A 25,118-nucleotide genomic window follows, 5' to 3' on the forward strand; every position below is an offset into this window, starting at 1 on the left:
TTAGAATGGGGACCTCCTCCTGCACAAAACTACTAGGGGGCAGTGAGGCCCAATGCATAAGCAGCCTGTTGGCAATACCTGTCTCCATTACAGGAAATACTTTGCTACAGGAAACTTCAAGGCTAAGAATCTAGAATGGTTACAGTAGGAAGAGAGGCCACGGTAATCTATACACTAAGTCAAACCAATACTCATTCCATTAACTTACCTCACGTTGGACACACAGTTCTCAAGGAATAGAAGATCGCGGCCGTAGGTAAAGCTGTACCTTTTTGGAACTATAGCATAGTAGTACAGAATACCTTCTGAAAAAGCTACTTGCCAGGCTGGTATACAAAACCTGGGACTTCAATACGTATTGATTTACTGACCCAGAACAAGCATGCAAATAAAAAGAATTCCTTATCTGCATTCTTGTTTCGGATCAGCATTGGGAGCAAAGGAAGACGGTTGGAGTTGCTCTAGTTGGAACTCTTACATTATCAGAGCTTCAACAATACGAAAGACATTGGGGTTGATTTACTAAAGGAAATAGACTGTTCACTTTCTCCAGAGCTTAGTAAATGAGGTAACGCATCACACGCAAGAACATTAAATAAAAAAAAAAACAGCATTTTTGCTTGCACATGATTGGATGATAGAAATCAGCTGAGCTTCCCCTCAGATCTAGAGCAACTACACTTGCAGTGCACAGTACATTTCCCTTTAGTAAATCAACCTCATTGACAATAAGAGCACGCATTGACAGGTTGAAATAATGTATATATTTTATACATTTTTACATATGAAGATACGACATTTACAATACTTAATTGATATACAAAAAGTGCACATGTACACATATACAAACTGATAACCTTCTCTCAGATATATACGTATGTGAATTTCAAAAAGAAGATTCACTATCGTGTTGCATCGGTCGGTGGCTGTTCCAGTCTTAGGATCCCTGTCTGTATTCTGAGATGTTTACATTATAATCTGTAAGGACACACCAATTACTTTTCCCAAAATATCTGGAGTCTATTTCCTAGCTCTGCCTAATGGCTTTCACAGTATACACTAGATAACTGTGCACACACTTTATATGTTCCTAGGAATCACAGTGATCAGAGCTCTGTGTGAAGTGCAATGTCTGCTTCCAGTCTCTTGCATTTTAACGCATCCAAGCTGAGAGATGAGATATTCTTGGGGCTCCAAGGCGAGTTGTGAAGCACCCTCACTTCATAACGGAGTCTGAGGCGGAAGAATTATTTGGAATTGTGTCATTTGCTTTAGAAGACTCTACAAAATAAACAAATGCTTGTCAGGCTGTGTTTTTTCATGTAGTCTTTAAATCCACTGTTCACCATCATAAACACTCCACCTGAGACCTATGTGCATTCTTTCTATTCTCATAATTATTTAATTCCCTATTTTGAAGATTTTCTGACTCAACCTTCTATTTTCACATTTTACTAGTTGCCATGGGTGCCCTGAACTCAAGAGTCTTTATGTATATAGAGCAAGTTGGTACACCTTCCAGAAGCCACAGCAGAATTCACAAATGATAAAAAAAAAAAAAAGAAGAGGAGGAATAGCTTTAAAAACACTTTTTTTTTTTTTTTTTACAAATGTTCCAAAAAATAAAAAAAAGGCAGGCTGAAAAATAATAACAGTTACCAGTTCCTGGTAAACGGCATCTTTGCACTCAAGCAAAGCTACGCTCTGTGCCAGAATGTTCATCATCCAACATATCCAGTTGTGGTTAATGCCTGCCTCGACAGCCGTGTGCTGTGGCTCCTTCTGCTAGGTCACTAGTATGTCCCTACAACTCTGAAGATATTATATTAGTGGCATAGCAGTAGACAGGTGAAACTACAGCATGAATAGTATGCATCAACACTCCCAGATATGTCAGATGATTCCTGTAGCTGGTGTAGAATTGTAAGACAGCACTGATTCCAGAAAATTACCTCGATCCATAGGCTCATGACACCGGTCACTCCGGTCTCCTTTGTTCCCATCACAGAATCTGAGTGGACCTTTGTGCCTTTGCGTACAATGCATGACCAGTAATGGCTGCTAGTGTTGCATTGTATGTGATAACATTGATGAGAGTGGCAGCAACAGGATCACAAAAACTGAATTTTTGTAAAATCTTACTGTAAAATTCCTTTCTCTGAGTCCTCCGACAGTCGCCGCCCACTCATACAGTCTTCACCAATGGGTATTGACTTCATCTCCACAGGAGTAACTAGGCATAAGACTTGTTAAAAAACAAAGCATTTACATAGACACACCTATGGGGGCTGTCCCACTGGTCCAATACCCCCCTGCAATCAGCCATCCCAACTCAGTTTGGTAGCAAGCAGTTAAGTCTATAAGAACCCCAATAGAGGGGCGGGAGCGGCGACTGTCGGAGGACTCGGAGAAAGGAATTTTACAGTAAGATTTTACAAAAATTCAGTTTTCTCTTACGTCCTCCCACAGTCGCCGCCCACTCATACAGTCTTCACCAATGGGATGTCCCAAAGCAGTGTAGACATGAGGGGTGGGAAACGCAACCATCAGAAAGGCAACGCAGTACCCACAACAGAGAAAGGAACCTTACATGAACAGAAAGGTGACCCTCTGGGTAACAAAAAAGCTCAACAGGAGCAACAACCCAGGAAAGCAAATAACCAAGGGGATAAACAACCCTAACAGCCAGGGACCCGCAATAAAACCAGAGAACTTTGCAGCCAAAGAAGGCATCAGCCGATGCCAGAACATCAATTTTGTAGAATTTAGAAAAGGTGTGCACAGATGACCAAGTCACAGCCTTACACACCTGGGCCACCGAAGCCTGATGCCGGAAAGCCCATGACGCACTCACCACTCTGGTAGAGTGCGCCTTGACAGGGAAGGGTGGTACCCGTTCCTTCAACGAATAGGCCTGTACAATTGTCTGTCTGATCCATTTTGAAATGGTCGCCGCAGACGCAGTCATACCCTTCCGAGGTCCCTCAGGAAGGACAAAGAGAGAATCCGATTTCCGAAAGGATTCGGTCGACGACAGGTAAACCCTGATCACCCTGACAACATCCAAGGAATGCAAAGCAACCTCCTTAGGATGCTTAGGATTCGCACAGAGCGAAGGCAAAACAATGTCCTCATTAAGGTGAAAATCAGAAACCACCTTCGGAAGAAAGGACGGGTTAGGTCGCAAGACCACCTTATCCCTATGAACCACCAGGTAAGGGGAGCGGCAAGACAAGGCTGCCAACTCCGACACTCTGCGAGCAGAAGTGATCGCCACAAGAAAGGCAACCTTTTTAGACAGCAGAGTTAATGAGATTTCCCTGATGTTTTCAAATGGGGAACGTTGTAACACGGACAGAACCAAGTTCAAGTCCCATGGAGGTAAGGGCTCCCTTCGAGGAGGGGCCAAGTGACGGACACCTTGAATGAAGGTGCGAATCAAAGAATCAGATGCCACGGGGTGCTGGAAAAGGACAGCCAGTGCAGATACCTGGCCCTTAATTGTGGCCAACACAAGGTGCTTGTCCACACCAGACTGAAGGAAAGCCAACAATCTCGCCACCGAGTATGAACGAGGAGAGAAGCCCCTAGACTCACACCAGGCAAAATAAGCTTTCCATGTACGGTAATAAATCTTACCAGACGAGGCTTTTCTAGCCTTGAGTAAGGTAGGATTGGCCTCTGAGGAGAGACCCCAGTCTCTCAGGACCTGGCTTTCAACAGCCATGCCGTTAAAGCCAGCGACTGTAAAGCAGGATGGAAGATCGGTCCCTGAGACAGTAGATCTTCTCGCATTGGTAGCCGCCATGGAGACTCGACGGCCAGGTGAACGATGTCCGTGTACCAGGACCGGCGTGGCCAGTCCGGCGCCACCAGAATCACCAATGGTGGTTCCGAGGCCAACCTGCGAAGGAACCTGGACTACAACTGAATCGGAGGAAAGGTATATATCAGATGATACTGATGCCAAGGCACCATCAGCGCATCCGAGGCGTCTGCCAGAGGATCGCGCGTTCTTGCCACGAACCTTTCCACCTTGTGGTTTAGCCGAGATGCGAACAGATATTGCCGGGACATGAGTCTCGGCCCAAGACAGAATATTGGTCACTTCCTGGGCCGCCGGGGCACTCCTGGGGCCCCCTTGGTGATTGATGTAAGCCACCGCAGTGGCATTGTCCGTCTGCACCCGTACAGGGCGGCCCTGAAGACGATCCGACCAATGGAGCAGGCACAGCCTGATCGCTCTCAATTCCAATATGTTTATGGGGAGTGAAGGTCAACTTCTGCACGTTGATGGTCCATCTGAACTCCTGAAGCGTCTGAACTGTAGTGTACAGATCACGCAGCAGGCTCTGGCTGGCACTCGATCTTAACAGGAGATCGTCCAGATATCCCAAGACCGCAATGCCCTGTGCCCGTAACAGGCCCAGAACGGGAGCCAGCACTTTGGTAAACACCCTTGGAGCCGAAGCGAGACCGAAAGGTAACGCCACAAACTGATAATGTTCCTCCGCGATAGCGAATCGGAGGTACCTCTGATGACCCTCGAAAATGGGGATGTGTAGATACGCATCCTTCAGGTTAATAGAGGCCAGGAATTTGCCTGGACTCAGGGAGGCTACCACCGAGCGAAGCGATTCCATGCGGAACTTCCTAACGCGTACAAATCGGTTCAGAGCTTTTAAGTCCAGAATAGGACGCACCTTGCCCTCCTTTCTGGGCACAGTGAACAGATTCGAGTAAAACCCCCGAAACCTGTCCCGATGAGGCACCGGGACGATCACCCCCTGGGCAGGTCCTGTAACCGCCCTGGGGTCAAATGAAGATTTGAGGGAAAGAATCTGTCCACCGGCCGAGAAAGGAATTCCATCTTGTAACCTGATCGAATGATTTCCTGAACCCACCTGCCCGGAATTCGGAGCAGCCAAGGTTGGAGGAAACCGCGCAAACGTCCCCCCACCCCTGAAACGGGTGAGGGCGCCCCATCAGGCAGAGGCGGACTGGGCCGCCGCACCAGCTTGGCCGGATTTAGGTTTGCCCGCCCAGGGCTTTCTCTGGCCACCATGGCCCTTGAAGGGTTTCCCCTTGTTCTGTGCCTTGAAGGCATGAAAGGACCCCTGATTTGGTTTAAAGGAGGGGCCCCGCTTACCGCGGAAAAACTTGCCCTTAGGATTCTGGGGCAGCAGAGTGCTCTTGCCCCCAGTGACCCCTTTTACCAATTCATCCAGGGATTCCCCAAACAGGCGAGACCCCGCATAGGGGAGGTCAGCCACTGTTTTCCTTGAAGTCTGGTCAGCCGATCAGCTTTTCAACCATATCAGGCGACGGTTAATCACCGCAACACTGGACAGGCGCACAGCTAATGGGGCCTCATTCAAGGCCGCATCGCACAAATACATGACTCCTTGATAGATCTGGTCCACCATTGCCACGGTAGTAGGGGGAGCAGAATCAGCCACGAGGGTGCGTCTTAGCACCTTGGTCCAATCCGCCGCAGCCTGAGTCGCCATGACAGAGGGAGACCCGGGCAACCAGCCTGCATGGCCGCCGAAGACCTGATCAAAGCCGCATTCGGCTCTGATCGGGTCTCCATGTAAAAACCCCGAAGTGATGTCATGACATCACTTCCGGGTACTCGCCCACAAATCCAAAAAAACTACAGCATTCAAAACAGCCAAACTTGGCGTTTTGAATGCTTTTAAGTGCAGAGGAGGGGTTTGGGGTCTTTTAGACCCCCAGATCCCTCCACAAGAGTACCTTTAAAAAAAATAATAAAAAGAAAAATTTGAATGTACGAACATATTGGCCAATACCGCTATGCAATGACAAAATATCGGTATCGGCAATAAAAAAACTATAACAGTCGATCACTAATTTGAAGCGATACAATCTAGTTTTACATTTTGTACAGCCTCCCCATATGTGTGAATAATTATTGAGTACATTAATAATGGGATGATTTCCATACTATATTCAGTTATGAAAATCCTAAGCATTCCTTATCAAGACAGGAAAGACCTCCAAAATAAAATGAAACCACTGACTTTCCAATCAAGCACACAAAACCTCTTACCTTAAAACTGAACTCCAGCTTTTGATACCCTTTACATAGTTTGTTTGGGCCAACTAACCTGTGAGGTCGCTGGATGTGCAGTATAAACTGTATGTAGCTGAGGCTACATACAGCATACCGCACTTTGGTCCGGATTTTAGCCGAGACTTCCCATCTCATACCCAGAACACAGTAGAGTCCGTCACAGCGGCGCCATACAGAGAAAGCGATGTATTCTAGCAATGAATACAAAGCTTCCTCTGATTGGCTGAGTCAGAAATTGTGACATCATCAGCCCACCTCTCTGAGTCAATCAGAGGAAGCTTTGTATTAATTGCGGAATACATCGCTTTCTCTGAATGGCTGAGCACCGCTCAGATAGAATCTCGTGTGTTTCGGGTATGAGACAGGAAGTCTCAACTCCAACTCAGCTATATACAGTTTATACTGCACATCCAGTGGGCTCACAGGTTAGTGAGGGACATAGTTCCTTTGGGCCAGCTTGGAGCAAATTAACTATGTAAAGTGTATTAACAGCTGGAGTTCAGCTTTAAGGACTGCATTCCCTCACTGAGCTGGTTATGTACTCTGAAAAGTCTACCTGGAGATTGGCACAACATGAGAAAAAAAAACGTATTCAGTAGCACCCTTTTTACTCACCTTCCTTCTCTTTCTTCTCCAAGTTTTCTTCAGCGGCTGTTTTATCAGCTCTAAAGAAAATTCTTGCACTACTCAGCGAAAAGTACAGTAGTTCAAACTCCTATACAAATTAAACAAAAAAAAAAAAAAGAAAATATTGAAATCCACCTGTGTGTTAAAACATACTTAAAGGGTAACTCAACTTTCGTGGGGAAAAAGAATAGCAAATAAAGAAAAAACAATTTAGCAAATACAACTGCGACACAAGTCATATTGTACACTGCTCAAAAAAATAACGGAACACTTTGAAAACACATCAGATGTCAATATGGAAAAATATCATGCTGGATAGCTATACTGCTATGGACTGGGTCATGTGTTAAGAACGAAAGGATGCCACATCATTTGATGGAAATGAAAATGATCAACCTGCAGAGAGGGCTGAATTCAAAGACACCCCAAAATCAAAGAGAAAAAAATGATGCAGCAGGCTAGTCCATTTGACTGAAACTTCATTGCAGCAACTCAAAATGGTTCTCAGTATTTTGTATTTCCCCCATGCGCTTACATGCCTGCCTGACAACATCAGGGCATGCTCCTAACGAGATGATGGATAATGTCCTGGGGTATTTACTCCCCGATCTGGACCAGGGCATCATTAAACCAGTCAGCCGAATGGGTCAGGGTGCCATTGTCTAGCCTGTAGCGGTCTGTGCGTCCCTCCATAGATATGCCTCCCCAGACCATCGCTGACCCACCACCAAACTGGTCATGCTGACCGATTTTACAGGCAGCATAACTTTCTCCACGGCTTGTCACATGTGCTCAGGATGAACCAGTTCTCATCTGTGAAAAGCACAGGGCGCCAGTGGCAGACCTGCCAATTCTGGTATTCAATGACAAATGCCAATCAAGCTCCACGGTGCCGGACAGTGAGCACAGGGCCCACTAGAGGATGTTAGGCCCTCAGGCCACCCTCATGCAGTCTGTTTCCGATTGTTTGGTCAGAGATATTCACACCAGTGGCCTGCTGGAGGTCATTTTGGAGGGCTCTGGCAGTGCTCATCTTTTCCCTCCTTGCACAAAGGAGCAGATACCGGTCCTGCTGATGGGTTAAGGACCTTCTACGTCCCTGTCCAGCTCTCCTAGAGTAACTGCCTGTCTCCTGGAATCTCCCCCATGCTCTTGAGACTGTGCTGGGAGACACAGCAAACCTTCTGGAAATGGCACGTATTGATGTGCCACCCTGGAGGAGTTGGACTGCCTGTGCAACCTCTATAGGGTCCAGGTATCACCTCATGCTACCAGTAGTGACACTGACTCTAGCCAATGGCAAAACTAGTGAAAAACAGTCAGAAAAGATGAGTAGGGAAACAAATCTCAATGGGCTCCACCTGTAAAACCATTCCCGTTTTGGAGGTTGTCTCATTGTTGCCCATCTAGTGCACCTGTTAATTTCATTAACACCAAAGCAGCTAAAACTGATTAACAACCCCCTCTGCTACTTAACTGACCAGATCAATATCCCAGGAGTTTAATTGACTTGATGCTATACTCGGATTAAAAAGTGTTCCTTTAATTTTGTGGGTTAGCAAGGCTACCTATTACAGACTAGCCAGTAGTAAAGCACACTAGCTGGCAAACGATGGGCCGAGACCAAATACGAAGGGAGGCTGGTTGCTATTTGTAATCACCATTTGTATATTATGATGTCTTAAATGTCAGGTTTCAAAAAGCCCTACAGGGGATAAGAGGTAGTGTGCAGGTACCAGAAGAGCTAGCTATTCACAACCAGTGTTGGATTAACCCCCCCTTTCCCAAATGGGCACACTTTGAACAATTACTGGTTGGGTCCTTGTGTTTTAATCAATTATGTTATTTGAATAAAGATATATATATATATATATATATATATATATATATATATATATATATATATATATATATAATAAAAAAAGTGTACCTGGAGATAGATGTCCAACCTCTTCTGTGTTAAGTTCATTGTCTGGAGCAGCTTTTCATCTTGATTATTAGACTGCACATTCTGTTGTTTGGAAACGGCTCTTTTCTCCTTTGTGTACTTTTCTCGCACAGACTGGAACCAGTGTAATGAGTCAAACTCCTGGTACTGATCCAGTAGTTTCAAGATGTATGCAACACCTGCATGCAGCATGCATGTAAAAAAAGATATTAGCTCACCAAAGACAAAAGCCCAGAAGCTGCCAAGCAGCATACATCAAAAACCGGTCCTTGCCAAATATATGTTTAGGTATACAGTAGTCTAGCAGGTTAACCATGGAAAAAGAAATACAACTTACCCATTGCAAATCCATCATCCGTAAAGGCAGCACCAACTTTGTTCTTCTTATTGAGTTTCTCCTTACAATTTATAGAATGCTCAACAAAGTTAAGTGTCTGAAAAAAATGTAAAAATGTAAATAATTTGGTTGTGCCACTGGCCTATGGCACTTTTTCGCACCAGAAAAGGCAACGTTTTGCACCAACTGCAATGCGAAGCGATCAATTTGTTTTAAAGGTGAAATGAAAAGCACTATGGGTTTGAAGACCTTAACTTGGTACCGTGTTTCCCCGAAAAACCTACCATGAAAAGTAAGACCTAGTGTTTTATTTGGGAAGGTCTGCAATATAAGCCCTAGCCTTAAAATAAGCCCTAGTTTAGTGTATGAAAAATCCTAGGATGCACTTTATTAGTGTTTTAAATAATGTCCAATGTGTGTTTTTGTAATATAATACTGTGAAATACCTTCCTTGCATCGCCACTCCACTCTCAGCTGATTCTGTCTGTCTCCTCTCATACCGTAGCTGTCAGAGGGGGATCTCAGCCCCTCCCCTCTGCAGAAGGGAGAAGCTCCAGGTATTCGATTAGAATTGTAGGAAATACCTTCGATACATCGGCGCTTCCGTGACCCCCATCTGTCAGCGGGGGAGAAGAGGGCGGCAGATCAGCTGAGCCCGGAGCGGCGATGTAGAAGGTATTTCACACTATTGTAATCGAATCTACCCTACGCTTCTGTGTAAACTGCAGAGGGGAGGGGCTGAGATCCCCCTCTGACAGCAACGGTATGAGAGAAGAAAGACAGGAGAGAGTGGGAGATTACCGTAGCTGAGCACAGAGCAGTGATGTAAGGAAGGTATTTTACACTATTGTATTACAAAAACACACACTGGACATATATAAAACACTAATAAAGTGCATCCTAGGATTTTATATACACTAAACTAGGTTCACACTGGATTCTTGGCACGCAGGGAGGGAAGAGAGGGACAGCACATTACAGCTAAGACCTACCCCGAAAATAAGCCCTACTGTGTCTTTTGGTGCCAAAATTAATATAAGACCCAGGCTTATTTTCGGGGAAACACGGTAGTTGGGACAAAGTTGGGGATTGGTCCCATAAAATCTTTCTCCTAAGTGTTAGGTGGTTACAGGTCAAGTTTCAGGATTAGATTAAGTGTTATTAAGTGTTATGTGAAGTTTTATGGTTTAAAAGAAAGTGGAAAATGTGAGGAGTACCCTAAAGAATACATTTATTTATGAATCGGAACAAGCTATAAACTACCAGTTGCCAGGCTCCCAGCACGGAATACCAACGTGCCATTATAAAAGGATGGAAAGCGACATACTGCAGATTTACAATCACATTAAGGCCTCTTGCACATGATACTCCTTGTTTGAGCATCTACTTTTTCAGACTTCTTTTTTTTGTATGTATTGGCGCATATTTACGGGCATTTTCACGTATATGCATTCGCGCAAAAGCCTATTCTCCTGTTATTGTTCTGCACAATATGTATATGGGCATTTGCATGCATGAGGCGTAAATTACTGACCAAAAAAGCTGATTTTTCAAATTATTTTATTTTTACTGAAAAATGCATGGCGTTTGTTTACACGCCTGTGTGCATAGGCACATTACAATTAATGGGCTGTATTTTAGCGCAATAAAAAAAAAAAAAAGCTGTACTGACCTTTTTCAAGCTGCAGTGTGCAAGAGACCTAACAGAGAAGAGCTGGGAAATATTGATCTTGATAAAGACACTTATCTCCTAGGAATACATATTAAACTCGGCACCCTCCCTTTTAGCCTCTTACTAGTTGCACCAATTAGTATAACTGGGACAGTGATTGCAAGAGGGCAGACATAAAATTTGATAGCAAGGAAATCCATAAAATCCATGGGACAACAACAAAGGCAATAAACATTTTTTGCTTTCTATGACTAGAATACTGAAGTTACCTTTAGTAAAATAATTAGTAAAATTGAGTACCTACCATCATTTATTGTTTATCACACATTTTAGTGAGTTGTTAATAATCTTTCAATGGAGTGAAGCAAGCTGGAAATTGTGCTCACACTACTCTGTCTTAACAATATAACATAAAATCAGCAATAAAACATGTTTAATACACACCAGTGGTGGAACAATGCTGTAGAAGTTTCGGAGATGAATGTTCTTTGCACTGCGAAATTCAGGAGCAAACACATCCACAAGCATTTTGAAATATTCTGTACCTTCTGCTGAATTCTGGGTGAGATCACTCAGAACAAAGTCTAGTTGTCTATAAAAAAGAAAATTTAATAAACATTCTATGATTGCATTGTACTCAGATGAAACACTGAATTCTTTAAATAACATTTGATAGTCAATCATTCTGCTGCTATAATTGATGACATCAATTGTCAATCAGTGAATCTCACCTTGCAGCCTTCTGCGTTTCCTCTGACAGACCCTCCTCTTTCACAAGCTCTTCAAAATTGACTATGTCTTCTAAGTCTGGAACGAATCTGAAAATCCAAAGGTTGATGTGTAAGCTCTGTAAATGTTCCAGTATCTTTTGGCAGTGCATGCTTGATTATAGTACATATACAGTGGGGAAAATAGTTATTTGATCCCCTGCAGATTTTGTAAGTTTGCCCACTTACAAAGAAAAGAAGGGTCTATAATTTTTTTCATAGGTCTATTTTAAATGCTAGAGACAGAAGATCAACCAAAAATCCAGAAAAAACACATAAAACAAATGTTATAAATTAAGTTGCAGTTCAGTGAGTAAAATAAATATATTTCATCCCCAAGCAAAACATGACTTTGTACTTGGTGGAGAAACCCATGTTGGCAAGCACAGAGATGAGATGTTTCTTGTAGTTGGTTAGCAGGTTTGCACATCTTAGGAGGGATTTTGGTCCACTCTTCTTTACAGATCTTCTCTAAAATCCTTAAGGTTTCTTGGCTGTCTCTTGGCAACTCAAAGTTTTAACTCCTTCCATAAATTTTCTATAGAATTAAGGTCTGGAGACTGACTAGGGCACTCCATGATTTTAATGTACTGCTTCTTTAACAGCTCTTTTGTTGCCTAGGCGGTATGTTTTGGGTCATTGTCATCCTGGAAGACCTATCTTCAGTGTTCTGGCTGATGGAAGAAGGTTCTCATCCAAGGTTTTACAATAAATGGCCCCACCCATTGGCCTCTTAATGTGGCAAAGTCGACCTGTACCTTTAGCAGAGAAATAGCCTAAAAGCATTATGTTTCCACCCCCATGCTTGACTGGAGGTATGGTGTTCTTAGGGTCATATTCTGCCTTTTGCTTCCTCCAAACACAGTGAGTCGAGTTAATGCTAAAGAGCTCAATTTTGGTCTCATCTGACCAGAGCACTTTCTCCCAATCCTTCTCTGAATCATTTAGATGTTCATTGGCAGGACTGTACATGTGCCTTCTTGAGGAGGGGGACTCGCTGTGTTTGGAGGAAGAAAAATGCTGACTATGACCCTAATGCCTCGTACACACGCAACGATTGTTGGCCGTGAATTTTCGGCCAACGTCTGATCGGCCGATTTTCGGCTTGTTAGTATGATGCTTTCGACAACCGACTCCGACTTTTCGGCCAAAGAAAATCTGGTGTGCAGACTATAAAATTTTTGTTGGCCATCAACATAACGGCCGATTTTCCGTCAGTCAGTACAGATTCCGGCAGACAAAAATCTGATGAGCAAGACTGGGCATGCTCAGAGAAGAAAAACACACGGAAAGTAAACCAGCACATGACATCACTTCTGAAGTTGGTTTTTGTTGGCCGAGAAAATTTGTGCGCAGTCTAGAGCACATTTCAACCAACACAACAACACTGGACAAAAGATGGCCGATCGGTCGGCCGATAATCGTTCCGTGTGTACGAGGCATAAGAACTTTATCCCTACAGTCAAGAACGGAGGTGGCAACATTAAGCTTTGGGACGATTTCTCTGCTAAAGGTACAGACCATTTTTGCCACATTGAGGGGCCAATGGATTGGGCCATGTATTGTAAAATCTTGGATGAGAACCTTCCTTCCTCAGCCAGAACACTGAAGATGGGTCATGGATGGGTCTTTCAGCATGACAATGACCCAAAACATACCGCCAAGGTAACAAAGGAGTAGCCCAAGAAGAAGCACATTGGGGTCATAGAGTGGCCTAGCCAGTCTCCAGAACCTAATCCTATAGAAAATTAATGGATGGAGCTAAAACTTCCAGTTCCCAAGCGACAGCCAAGAAAACTTAAAGTGCAACTCCACTTTTGTTGAGAAAAAAAAATTCCCCTCTGGTTGATCCATGTATATTGCAAGGATTTTAACAAACTTTACTGCAGATTCCTATTTTTTGTTACTCAGAAGAAGTCACTGTTTCTTCCTCCGTTCCCCTGTGCTCAGTGAGTCTAATGGGAGTGGTTTCATAATTATCAATCAGCTGTAGGGCACCAATGAGGAAAGCTGCTGGGCCTGCATCCCTTTAGATGTGATTTCCTATTGGGAGTAGCTTACCAAAAATGACATTTTCGTTGCAGGGGAAGCCTGAAATCGCTCCTATGTGCGTGTATAGAAAGAGAAAAGCCATCTAGTGGGCAGTTTATTAAAGACGTTATAACTCACATTAAGTACATATCTGGTCAACAGCAAAGTCTGCATAGTGTCCCGGTCCCGCTGATGATAAAAAAATCAAAGCTGCTATAGGTGCTCACAGGGCTGGAGGAGAAGTTCCAGGACCCATGTGGGTAAAGGGCGGAAGTGATATCAGCTTGGGGGCACCTCTACATATTCTCCAGCCCTGTGAGCACTTCCAACGGTAATGATTTGCGATCATCGGTGGGACCGGGACACTATGCAGCTTTTGCATTTGATTAAATATGTACTTAAAGCAGAGCTCCACCCAAAAGGTGAAGTTCCGCTTGTTTGCTACCTCCCCCTCCGTTGCCACATTTGGCACCTTTCGGGGGGAAGGAGGGGAGCAGATACCTGTCAAAACCCGATACTTGCTCCCACTTCTGAGTAAGATCGCCAAAATCGCGGTGCAGCGATCTACGAAATTTCCTGTGATTCTTTTCAGTGCAATTTGCACCCATTCATTTTGTATTGACCCAAATCTCACCGCAAAGTATTGATTTTGGGATCGGGAGCATTTTCACAAGTACTCATGAAAATGCTTGGTATCGGAACCAATACCAGTATCGGTGCATCCCTAACACCATTCGGTAAGGTGAAAAACAAAATCAAATGTCGTTTAGTCATCAGCGTTATCTAAAGTTATACAGCTTAAAGGATAAAGCAAATAATTTATTCTGATTTAATTCTCAATCAATACCTTATTGCATTGCTGCAACAGTGGAGTCCACCAGACCGAATCATCCTCACATAACCCATGGCATTTCCTGCAATGGCAAATAAAAGCTATGTAATTTTAAACATGGAAACAAACAAATTGGAAGGGTTAATAAAGAACACCAAAACTGCCACTGCTGAGCCAAATTCCCTGTTTTAGTTCTTCAGCAAAACCTCTAAAAAAAACAATATATTCTCAGTTTTCACCACGGTACACACTCCTACAGTGTCAATCTGAAAGCCCAGGTCCAAGTCTGCTTATAAGAGCCAAGCACAGCAGTTCTTTCTTTGAGATACCTAGAACAGCTTGCTACATTGGTAATGAATAAATACAATGTAACAAATTTGTTATACTGTGATTCAATTCACCTCCCTTTTGCATATGGCTGGCTGACCTGTGAACTGCTCTGTATCTTTAGATTTCTGAAATTCCGTCCTATTTAACCCCTTTGTAATCATACATAGCCCTAGGTAAGTCAGTAAAGAAAATGGGTGCACACCTCTTCTCATTGCTCTTTACAAAGTTTGTAGCCCCTTTGGCATATAAATTTCAAAGCACCAAAAAGTAAGCCTACACTGAGGTCTTTATTTTAAGTGTAAAAACAATCCTTTGATAGCTTTATGAAAATTGCAATACAAAACTTGAAAAACTCCATTGAGCCCATAGCCAAGTTTTTAACTCCAAAGTGTTCTTTTTCAAGCTTGGAGTGTATCTGTAAAATGTGTTTACTCAATGAAGCAGCGCAGCAAAGGCACCATCTGCAGACAGAGAAACTCCTGCGAGGACAAGGAGTCTGATCAGGATATGCTGGAGTGATGATGTGAATTTCCCCATCATACTGAAAATACTACAGCGGAAGCAGTGATGGACAACGCATGTGATGTGAGGATCAGTTACTTTACAGCAGATTTAAGGTACCTACATCAGCTAAACTTCTGGGTGCTAAGGAGGATGCTTAGTGTGCAGCTATGTTTTACTAATACGCGGCCTCTTGGGAGGTGGACCTTGGCGTCGAGCGTTCGCATAATTGTGTGCAACATTGCAAAACCAGCTGTGCCAACACTGCGTACCCCCGGCAAAGTTACTAGTAGCTAATAAGCTTGCGGTGGTCACGTGATCATAGACCCCGCCCTGCCTCTCGGCATCTGAAAACCCTTGAAGGGCTAGGAGGCACCAGTGCCAAAGGGTTAACCACTTCAGCCCTGGAAGGACCAGGCCCCTATTCGGCGCTGCGTTACTTTAACGGACGATTGTGTGGTTGTGCGACGCTGTACTCAAACAAAATAGAGCTTTCTTTTGGTGGTATTTGATCACCTGTGCAATTTTTAATTTTTGCACTATAAACAAATAAATAGCGACAATTTTGAAAAAAAAAAAAAAAAAAAAAGAAAACACACACGTATTGTGTATATATATATATATATATATATATTTTTTCACATTCTGCTATATGATCTTCCCAAAAAAAAAAAAAACAATTTAGGCCAATTTGTTTTCTGCTACATATTTTTGGTAAAAAAAAATAAATAAAAAAATCGCAATAACCGTATTTTGATTGGTTTGCGCAAAAGTTATTGCGTTTACTAACTACAGGAAAGATTTGTGTAATTTTATTGTTTTTTTTTTAACTAGTAATGGCAGCGATCTGCGATTTTTTGCGGGACTACGACATTGGGGCGGACAGATCGGACCCCTGACATTTTTTACACTTCCAGTGACATTACTACAGTAATCAGTGCTAAAACTGCACTGTTACTGTAATAATGACACTGGCAGGGAAGGGGGTAATACTGTGGGTGATCAAGGGGTATATATGTATGCCTCATGCTTACTGACGAGTAGGGGGGGGGGGGGGGTTCTGTGAGACACAGAGATCGCAGTTTCAGCTATGCTCTGTCACTGAGAAGATCCGCCTGCTTTGTTTACGAAAGCAGGCGGGTCTTCTCTCCGTTTCCCTGATGATCGGGGGAAGGCAGCAGCAATCAGAGCCGCTCCTCCCGCGGCCGGCCTCCCGCTGTATCTAAACATCACTAGCAGTCCAGTGACGTATATCTACGTGGCTGGACCCAGGGGAGCCGCACTGCCTCAGTATTACTGTGAGCAGTCGGCAAGTGGTTAAATAAGTACCATAAATAAAGAAATACTGGAGGTCCTTGATGACACCCTGTGGGAGGGCAAAACGCGTTGACATCATTTACAGGAGCGAGTAGTAAATGTCACTTCCGGTTGCTGTAGAACGCATTTTGGTAATGCCGTTCGTGGAAGCTTATTGCTGTTTACATGCTGTTTTACTCCTACCATTTTGTAAGTATGTTTTTATTTTGCCAATAAACTGTAACCCTATGGTACTTCACTATTGGCCCCTTCTCTTTGTTCTGCACTTAAGGATTACTGGAATTTCTTAGAGGCTGCTGGGGAGTTCTTGATCTGTTCCTTGTGACCCATCAGTCCTATTTAAATCAAGCCTGTTTGACTCCCAGACTGAAAAGCTGGGGGTCCATTGTTTCTGGTTACGTGGAACAAGGGCCGATAATCACTTTTGCAGATATATCTGTATCGGCCCCGGAACTGGCCGATATTACCAATATTCCAAATATTGCTCATATAAGGGTAAAATGTCGTCACACAGCATAATTCTGTTTACAAATGTTATTGAATATGCCACTTACATATGTACAAAAGATATAAGCAATTCCACAGATCTGTTGGCAGATCGGGTGATACCCGGGTGATACCGCTCAGTTCGACATCCACTCAATACCACTCCTTCCCTCGCCCGTATCCATATTCCACCAACCCAATACCGATCAACTCTCACCCACTTGCCGCAAGTGACACCCGGGTTAATACCGATCCATCTCTCACCCACTTGCCGTAAGTGACACCCGGGTAATACCGATCCGTCCGGCATACGATCTCGGAGGTCACAGGAGATCTGTGGAATTGCTTATATCTTTAGCACATATGCGAGTGGCATATTCAAAAACATTTATAAACGGAATTATGCTAGGTGACATCATTTTACCGTGACATGAGCATCACTACCTAATTGTTGGAGGAGGAGAAGACTAGTCTTGGACCCTGACATAGGATGTACAATATATTGGCCGATACCGATACATTGTGAACAATATATTGGTATCGGCCCTGAAAAAAACCATATCGGTCTATCCCTAGGTGGAACACAAAAAGGGTAGTGTGTCACATCACGGAATGAATTTATGTGGAACACTTCAGCACTTCAAGAAGAAGATTGGAGCACAAGAGCACTTTACATTGATTATATCACTTTATTTGTACTGTTCTATATATGTTTATATGATGCTATCGCAGTTTTATTTCTTTCAAATAAAGAAATACGTTTCTAATATGACAAGATATCATCAGTTGCTAGTGGAACATTGTAATAAAATTGTTACTCACCTATTTGACTAATAAGCTGTCTGAACTGATCAAGATAGCTCTGTCCCTCTGGGGTAAGCCCGAGCTTCCGAATTCCACGGTTGAATTTTTCTGCTCGTTCATAAGGATACTATCAGAAAATGTAATAACATGTTAGCACCATAACCGCCAGTTTTACTTCTTTCAGCAACAACGCAGCCCAATAATAAACATATAACTAGGAGATAAAGAAAACAATGGGGTACAGATCACATTCATAGAGCAAGTCTTTTATCATATCTAGACAATGCAACATTTGGTTTAATCTGACATAAGTGAAATTGGCAAATCTTATCGTGTTTGCCGTGCTCATATCAAAAATGATGTGTGAGGGTGGGTTTATTTGGTAGTGGTTAACAATGCATAGGTTCTCTTTAATGTTCAGGACTATCACCATCTTAAAACTGCACATAAAAATTGAATATTTTAAATGCTTACATGATGTGGATTTCCTTTCACAATATGCCTTTCAAATGGATAGAAAATGTGACTAGGTAATTCCCTAGCACAGCCTTCTTCCTTGCACATCACAGCCTTCTCCCCTTTTGGAAGTCTCAAATTACTCTGTGTGCTGGCCTAGCACCTCTGCCCCTCCCATCATAACTTTTTTTATGTAGTTACTAGGTCAGGAGCAAAAAGGGAATGCTATAAATACTACAGTGACACTTAAGTGACAGGTCTGAGTCTGCTTGAGCAGCTGACATCACATCCAAAATGGAGGAGCTCAGCGGCAGTCTCAGGGTTTTTGGATGGCTATACAACTGAGGTTTTTACAGGTATATTAAAAGGGACTCCCCTTTGACAAAGTCGGAAATGACGAAACGCGTTAAAACGCGGAAGTAACTAGGGGTGACAGACGGACAGCTCCGAGAGGACACCACACCACCGTCTAGAGGGCGAGGAGACCCGGGAGTGTCTGTAACGCTCCCATACTATTTAAAACACTGGCTTATTGCTATGATATGCTTGTAAGTGCAACAGCATGAGGAATCAATAAAATAAGTGTGTTTTTATTCAAACGGTATCACACTAGTGCGGTATATTTTGTTTTTTTTACCCTTATCCCATGGAGTGTGTGAGATTGGAGAAGTGGAGAAAAGTGCTATTATACATCCAGAGGATATCTGAGGTGATGCTATTCTGGAACCAACGTGGGTTATGTTGATCAAGTGACTGCCACTTCCAGTGGATCATCTGGTGATTTTTAGCCATGCTTATGTGCCTTATCCATGAGAGTGGATAGGCATCATTTTTTTTTTTTTTTTGGTTTCCATCTTCTCTGGATCTAGCAACACAGCGGTGGAGGAGTGCGAGGCGATTCACTTTCAGCTGCACACTGGGATTGTTTTTTCCTTTTCCTGGAAATATATTACATCTATCCACTTATAGACTCTATCAAGATTTTGCTTTTTTTGATGGACTGCGTTAACTTTGTGTATGGATGGTTTATGGGAAAATTAATCTGTCAATTATGACCATGTTTTGTCTGCATTACTAATGCCCATTTTCTCTTAGGACAAATTGGTGTTTTTATTGGGTATATTAGATGCATGAAATATGTAAGTCCACATGCTCTTATAGGAAGGGTATTATGAAAGCACAGCTGGTGTTTCAAAAGTGTACAGTGATAGTGAAAAGATTTGCTGATCATAATATCACTGTAACTGTATTAGGGTCTGGAAGAATTTCCAAAATTACCTTCACAATCAACAAGATTTATTTAATATTAAATTAAAATGACATTTTCTTTGAGAAGAAAATTTGGAATCATGCAGTTCTTAGAAAGGGTAAATGACCCCACTTAAGGCCTACCTAACTACTGCCTTGGATCACAAGGTCTAACGCAGTGATGGCGAACCTTGGCACCCCAGATGTTTTGGAACTACATTTCTCATGATGCTTAACAGAATGCATGAGCATCATGGGAAATCTAGTTCCAAAACATCTGGGGTGCCAGGCTTGCCATCACTGGTCTAATGTATCAATAGACGAGAAGATAAGCAAGAAAGCTTACATAGGAACAGTTCAGCTTCTACCAACATCTCAAGCGCTATCATTCACAGAGTCACATTTGTGAAACATTTTATTAACAATCACTAAAACAGTCCATCTATAACTGACTTTTAAGTTTATGAGAAACGTACAGGGCATCTATGGAGAGGCTGCCTTGTGCATATCCATGAGTCACGGTTCAGGGACCTCTGCATTCACATGTCACAAGTAGCAGCATCTTCATTGGTTATTAATGTAAAATTCATAAACACACATTTTACAATTACCTTTTGATCGTTTTGGTCCTTCACTTCTCTGAAATATCGAATGTCTTTGATCAGCCTGGATTTGATGTGCTCATCATACATGAACTGGCTAAATATATAAAACTTTTTCCTCAGAAACTGGTATGTAAAATTTACCTAAAAAAGGATAATATGACAGTTAAAGTTTAAAATCCTAAATACAAGCCAATATATTTAACCACTTGCTTCCCAAGCCTATTCTGACACTTCGCGCCTGCATGTAAAAATCAAATTTTGCTAGAAAATTACTTAGAACTCCCAACCATAATATACTTTTTTTAACAGAGACCCTATAGAATAAAATGGTGGGTGTTGACATTTTTTTATGTCACACAGTATTTGCACAGCGGGTTTTCAAACGCAATTTCTTTGGGAAAAAAAAAACACTTTCATGGGAAAAAAAAAAGAAAAAACAGTAAAGTTAGCCTATTTTATTGTATAATGTTAAAGATGATGTTACACAGAGTAAATAGATACCCAACATGTCACACTTAAAAATTCTGTCTGCGCGTGGAATGGCAGCAAACTTTATTGCTTAAAATTCTCCATAGCCAGCACTTTAAACGCCTTTACAGGTTACCAAGTTTAGAGTTGCACAGGAGGTCTGGGGCTAGAATTATTGCTGTCACTTGGACGTTCGCAACAATACCTCACATGTGTGGTGTGATTATCGTTTACATATGTGTGCGGGAGTAACGTATATGTTCGCATTTGCGCATAAGCACGGTGGGATGGGGGCGCTTTACTTTTTTTATTTATTTTCTAAAAAATTTTTTTGGTACTAACTTTAATTCTATCACAAGGGATGAACAACATCCCTTGTGACAGCATAGGCCGTGACTAGTCCTCTTTAAGGAGAGATTTGGGGTCTATTAGACCCCAAATCTCTCCTCTGGCTTCCCATGCAGCTGTTCCAAGATCAGCCTGTCCGAGATCAGTCTGATCAGCTGCTTTCCTGGCCACTGGTAACCAGGTAAACAAGGGGGGAACCGGAAGTGGCTAACTATTCGCCGCTCCCAGTTTTCAGGGTTACAGAGAGAGGGTAATGATGTCCGTTCCGCTTTCTCTGTACAGGGCAGCCATCGCCGCTGACTGCATCACTCCCAGTCACCGCAATGGTACAGGAGAGCCCAGGAGAGGTGGCTGAGGGAGGGGGCGGGACTCTTTCCGCCACCCACGGAAGTGATCTGAGTGGCTACATTCACTTGGATCACTTCTGCATGAAAGAGAATCGCCGGCTGAAAAGAATGAGACAAGGATGATACCCGTAGGTGCAGGCATCATCCAGGTATACCACTGAAACCCAAGGACGTACATAAAAGTCCTTGGGTGGTTAAAAAAACAAGTGGACGTACTAGACACACTACTAAGTTTACAACTACTTACTAACAAGTTTGCAGCTGTTCATGTGAATGCTGTAGTTTCTGGAAAATGAGGCTTAAAGTAATTGTAAAGTCTCGCGTTTTTTTTTTTTTTTAAATAACAAACATGATATACTTGCCTCCTCTGTGCAGTTGGTTTTGCATAGAGCAGCCTGGATCCTCCTTTTCCCGGTTCCCTATTCTGTGCTCATGGCCCTTCCCTCCAGTCTAGATGCCCCCACAGCAAGCAGGTTACTTTTCCTTGTACGAAAACAGTACACATTACCTGCTCTATAGCAGTTTTACTGCTACAGGACGGCAGCTCCGCGCCGGATCATGTGTATGTATATATGATCCTGTGATCCACATGATATGTGATCCTGCACTTCCGCCTGCAGGGGGCATGCGCACCGCTGGTGGGCCATTTCTGCTGTGATTATTCACAACAGAAGCTGATCTGCGGGCACTTAAATGTCCACCAGCACCTGCCAATCATCGGGCAGAGACACAGAACAGAGATCTCCCTAAGGGATAGATTTTGTGTTCCTGCAAAGCAGGGACTAAAATCAATCTCTTCCCCTAGTAAAAGCAGCGCATACAGTACACAAAAACACTGGCTAGGCATACAGTTAACCCTTTGAGTGCCCTAGATGTTTAACCCCTTCCCAGCCAGTGTCATTAATACAGTAGCAGTGCATAATTTTAACACTGATCACTGTATTAGTGTCAGTGGTTCCCGCAAAGTGTCAAAAGTGTCAGATAGTGTCTGATTGTCCACTGCAATCACCGTCATTACTAGCACAATAAAATAATAATAATAATAATAATAATTTACATAAATATATACCTTAGTTTGTAGATGCTATAACGTTTGCGTAAACCAATCAATAAACGTTTATTGGGATTTTTTTACCATAAACATGTAGCAGAATACATATTGGCCTAAATTGATAAATAAATTTGATTTTTTTTTATTGCAGAAAGTAAAAACGTGTTTTTTTTTTTTTTTTTTCAAAATGGTCTTTTTTTTTTTCTATAGCGCAAAAAGTTTAAAATTGCAGTGGTGATCAAATGCCACCAAAAGAAAACCATTTGTGGGGAAAAAAATGACATCAATTTTATTTGGCTACAGTGTTGCAGGACCGCACAATTGTCAGTTAAAATAACGCAGCGCCGCATTGCAAAAAGTGGCCTGGTCATGAAGGGAGGTGAATCTTATGGAGTTCAAGAGGTTAAACAAAAACCGTTCGTTCTGTCCACAAACCCCTCTTTAGGCACAGCCGATAAATCAAAAGTTGTGCCTAAATACTCATTCTCCCCAGGGTGACAAATACCTAGCCATGTGAAAAGCTGCCAGCAGAGCATCGAAAATCAATTTCATATAGAGGATTACCAATTTCATGATTTGTTTTCCTTTAACACTTCAAACCCTTAGGCAATACACGTACATCCTTGGGTTGAAGTGGTTATACCTGGATGATGCCTGAAGGTGTAGGCATCATCCCAGGATCAACATTTTCAGCCAGCAATGGGCTTTCATGTAGAAGTGATTCAAGCGGCTATCCAGCCTCTCAATCATTTCTACAGGGTGCAGAAAGGGGCCGCCCCTCCGCCCTCCTGCCACCACCTATACCAGGTTCTCCCATGCCGTCGGGGAGCCCTGTACTGCCCCTGCTTGGATCCCCAGTGGACCTGTCATGCTTACTGCTATTACAAGGAAATGCACACGCAAGTGTAAACATATGTAAACAGCGATCGCACTACTCATGTGAGGTATTGTCGCAAATGTCAGAGTGAGAGCAATAATTCTAGCACCACACCTCCCATGTAACTCTAAACTGGTAACCTGAAAACCTGTATTTAATGCGTCACCTATGAAGATTTTTAGGTACTGTAGTTTGTCGCTGTTACAAGGGCATACGTAATTTTAAAGTGTGACATGTTATATATTTAATTACTCAGCGTAACATCATCTTTTATATTTTGCCAAAAATGCAGTATTATATTGTGTTTGTATGCACTAACATTCATTAAATTATATTTTTTTTCCAAAACATTTGCATTTTCAAAATGGCTGAGCAAATATTGTGCAACATAAAAAATTGCAACAACCACCAAATTATTCTCCAGGGTCTCTGCTTTCAAAATATATATCATGTTTTGGGGGTTCCAAGTCATTTTCTAGCTAAAAAAAATGCTGACTTTTACATGTATGCAAGAAATGTCAGAATTGGCCTGGGGGTAAAGTGGTTAGTAAGTTTTAATAAAGCACTGGGGAGTGGTTCGTTAAGTACAGGTCTAAAAAGCATCCTCATTTAGTCTTTGTTATAAGCCACATTTACTGTTGAATCTGTAGATCATGGGTGTCCAACCTTTTGGCTTCTCTGGGCCACATTGAGTGAAGAGAAATTTTCTCGGGTCGCATATAAAATATATACTATAGTTAAGGTATATAAATAATACAACCCTGTCGTCACGCCCTCCCCGCGCCGCCGCGCCCCCCCCACACTAATTTAACACAACTAGAGGATGATCAAATTAAATGGAATCAGTATGCAGAGGCTTACTTCTGCTGAGAGATAATAAAGGAACACTCTAACCACCATGACCACTTCAGTGATTTGAAGTGGTCCTGGTGGTAGGAGTCAGAAACACTACACATGCTCACATCCCCCCCCCTCCCCTCCGAGGCAGCCTCTGCCTACTGTTAGTTTGAAGGCGCTGTGGCCGTGCCCCCATCCTGACTTCCTTCCTCCCCAGCAAAAAAAAAAGATTTTCAGGGGGTAGTGGGCCGCATTTTGTGAAGTTCTCTGCAGTAGGGTTTATTAAAGGCAAAGACACAAATTGCAACATATCAGCCTTTATGTCTTGACACAAAACTGTTTATTCACAGGCCTTACGATAAAGCATGTTTGAGTATAAAACACGTTAAGTCATCAGCTAATACTGGCTAAAACATTTTATGCCTGTACCCCCAAATTAACCCTTCGATTATGGCTTTGAGCTCCATGGACTTTTCCTATTTGCTTCAAGCTTGCAGCCTGGAAAGGTTACAGTGATGCAGCAGCAGATGGACTGAGGAAGGTCTCACTGGCAGCAGCTGTAAGTTTACTATTTGTCCATAGACAGGTGCCTTATATCAGCAAGTAAACACCATTGCAAGCTATGCTTAAAAGGGAATCTGTGAAAATTACAAATACTACAGTGCCAGCTTTCAACTGATGGCAATGGCCGTTCTCCGGGTTGCTAGGCTGTAATACTGAATACTGTGAAACCAATTAGGTTCAATATCACGGTCATTCGAATAGGCAGCCTAGAAATCAAGTTAATTGGGCTACCCCGGTGAGGATAAAAGCACGCATGACTATGAAGCAATGCTACTGTTCAGCAGCTGAACACCTTTGTACACTTAAATGGCTGAATAAGTTTGACCAAGGTTCTAAGTATTAATACTTATATTTTAATGTAGTATTATGTCGAATAAATGTATTTTTAGCCCTTCAAGACAGGCAGGTCTAAATATGTTTTCACCCTGTATAAACATTATCTTTAAAAGCATAAAATTCAGGATGAAAATGAATTATAAAAAAGAAAAAGTATAAAAATGATAGGGCATACATATTCCATATATATGCTGTAATGTTTATTCCACTACTTTATCTTAAAATATAGCAA

At 42.5% G+C, this 25,118-nt stretch overlaps 1 protein-coding gene across 1 annotated transcript in view; it reads right to left on the reverse strand.

Moving 5' to 3' along the window:
- Window positions 1-749: 749 nt before the first annotated feature.
- WASHC4 (WASH complex subunit 4) overlaps window positions 750-25,118 on the reverse strand; it is a 121,684-nt gene continuing 97,315 nt past the window's right edge. The window contains exons 25-33 of the mRNA XM_082253112.1: window positions 20,065-20,199; window positions 17,768-17,876; window positions 14,327-14,393; window positions 11,413-11,499; window positions 11,126-11,273; window positions 9,010-9,106; window positions 8,655-8,851; window positions 6,713-6,812; window positions 750-1,281 (exon numbers count right to left, since the gene is read on the reverse strand). Coding sequence (XP_082109238.1) covers window positions 1,217-1,281; window positions 6,713-6,812; window positions 8,655-8,851; window positions 9,010-9,106; window positions 11,126-11,273; window positions 11,413-11,499; window positions 14,327-14,393; window positions 17,768-17,876; window positions 20,065-20,199 — 1,005 coding nt within the window. The 3' untranslated portion in view covers window positions 750-1,216. The remainder of the gene's footprint in view (window positions 1,282-6,712; window positions 6,813-8,654; window positions 8,852-9,009; window positions 9,107-11,125; window positions 11,274-11,412; window positions 11,500-14,326; window positions 14,394-17,767; window positions 17,877-20,064; window positions 20,200-25,118) is intronic.

This window comes from Pelophylax lessonae (genome assembly GCF_965119305.1).
Source record: "Pelophylax lessonae genome assembly, chromosome: 4".
NCBI classification, from domain to species: domain Eukaryota; kingdom Metazoa; phylum Chordata; class Amphibia; order Anura; family Ranidae; genus Pelophylax; species Pelophylax lessonae.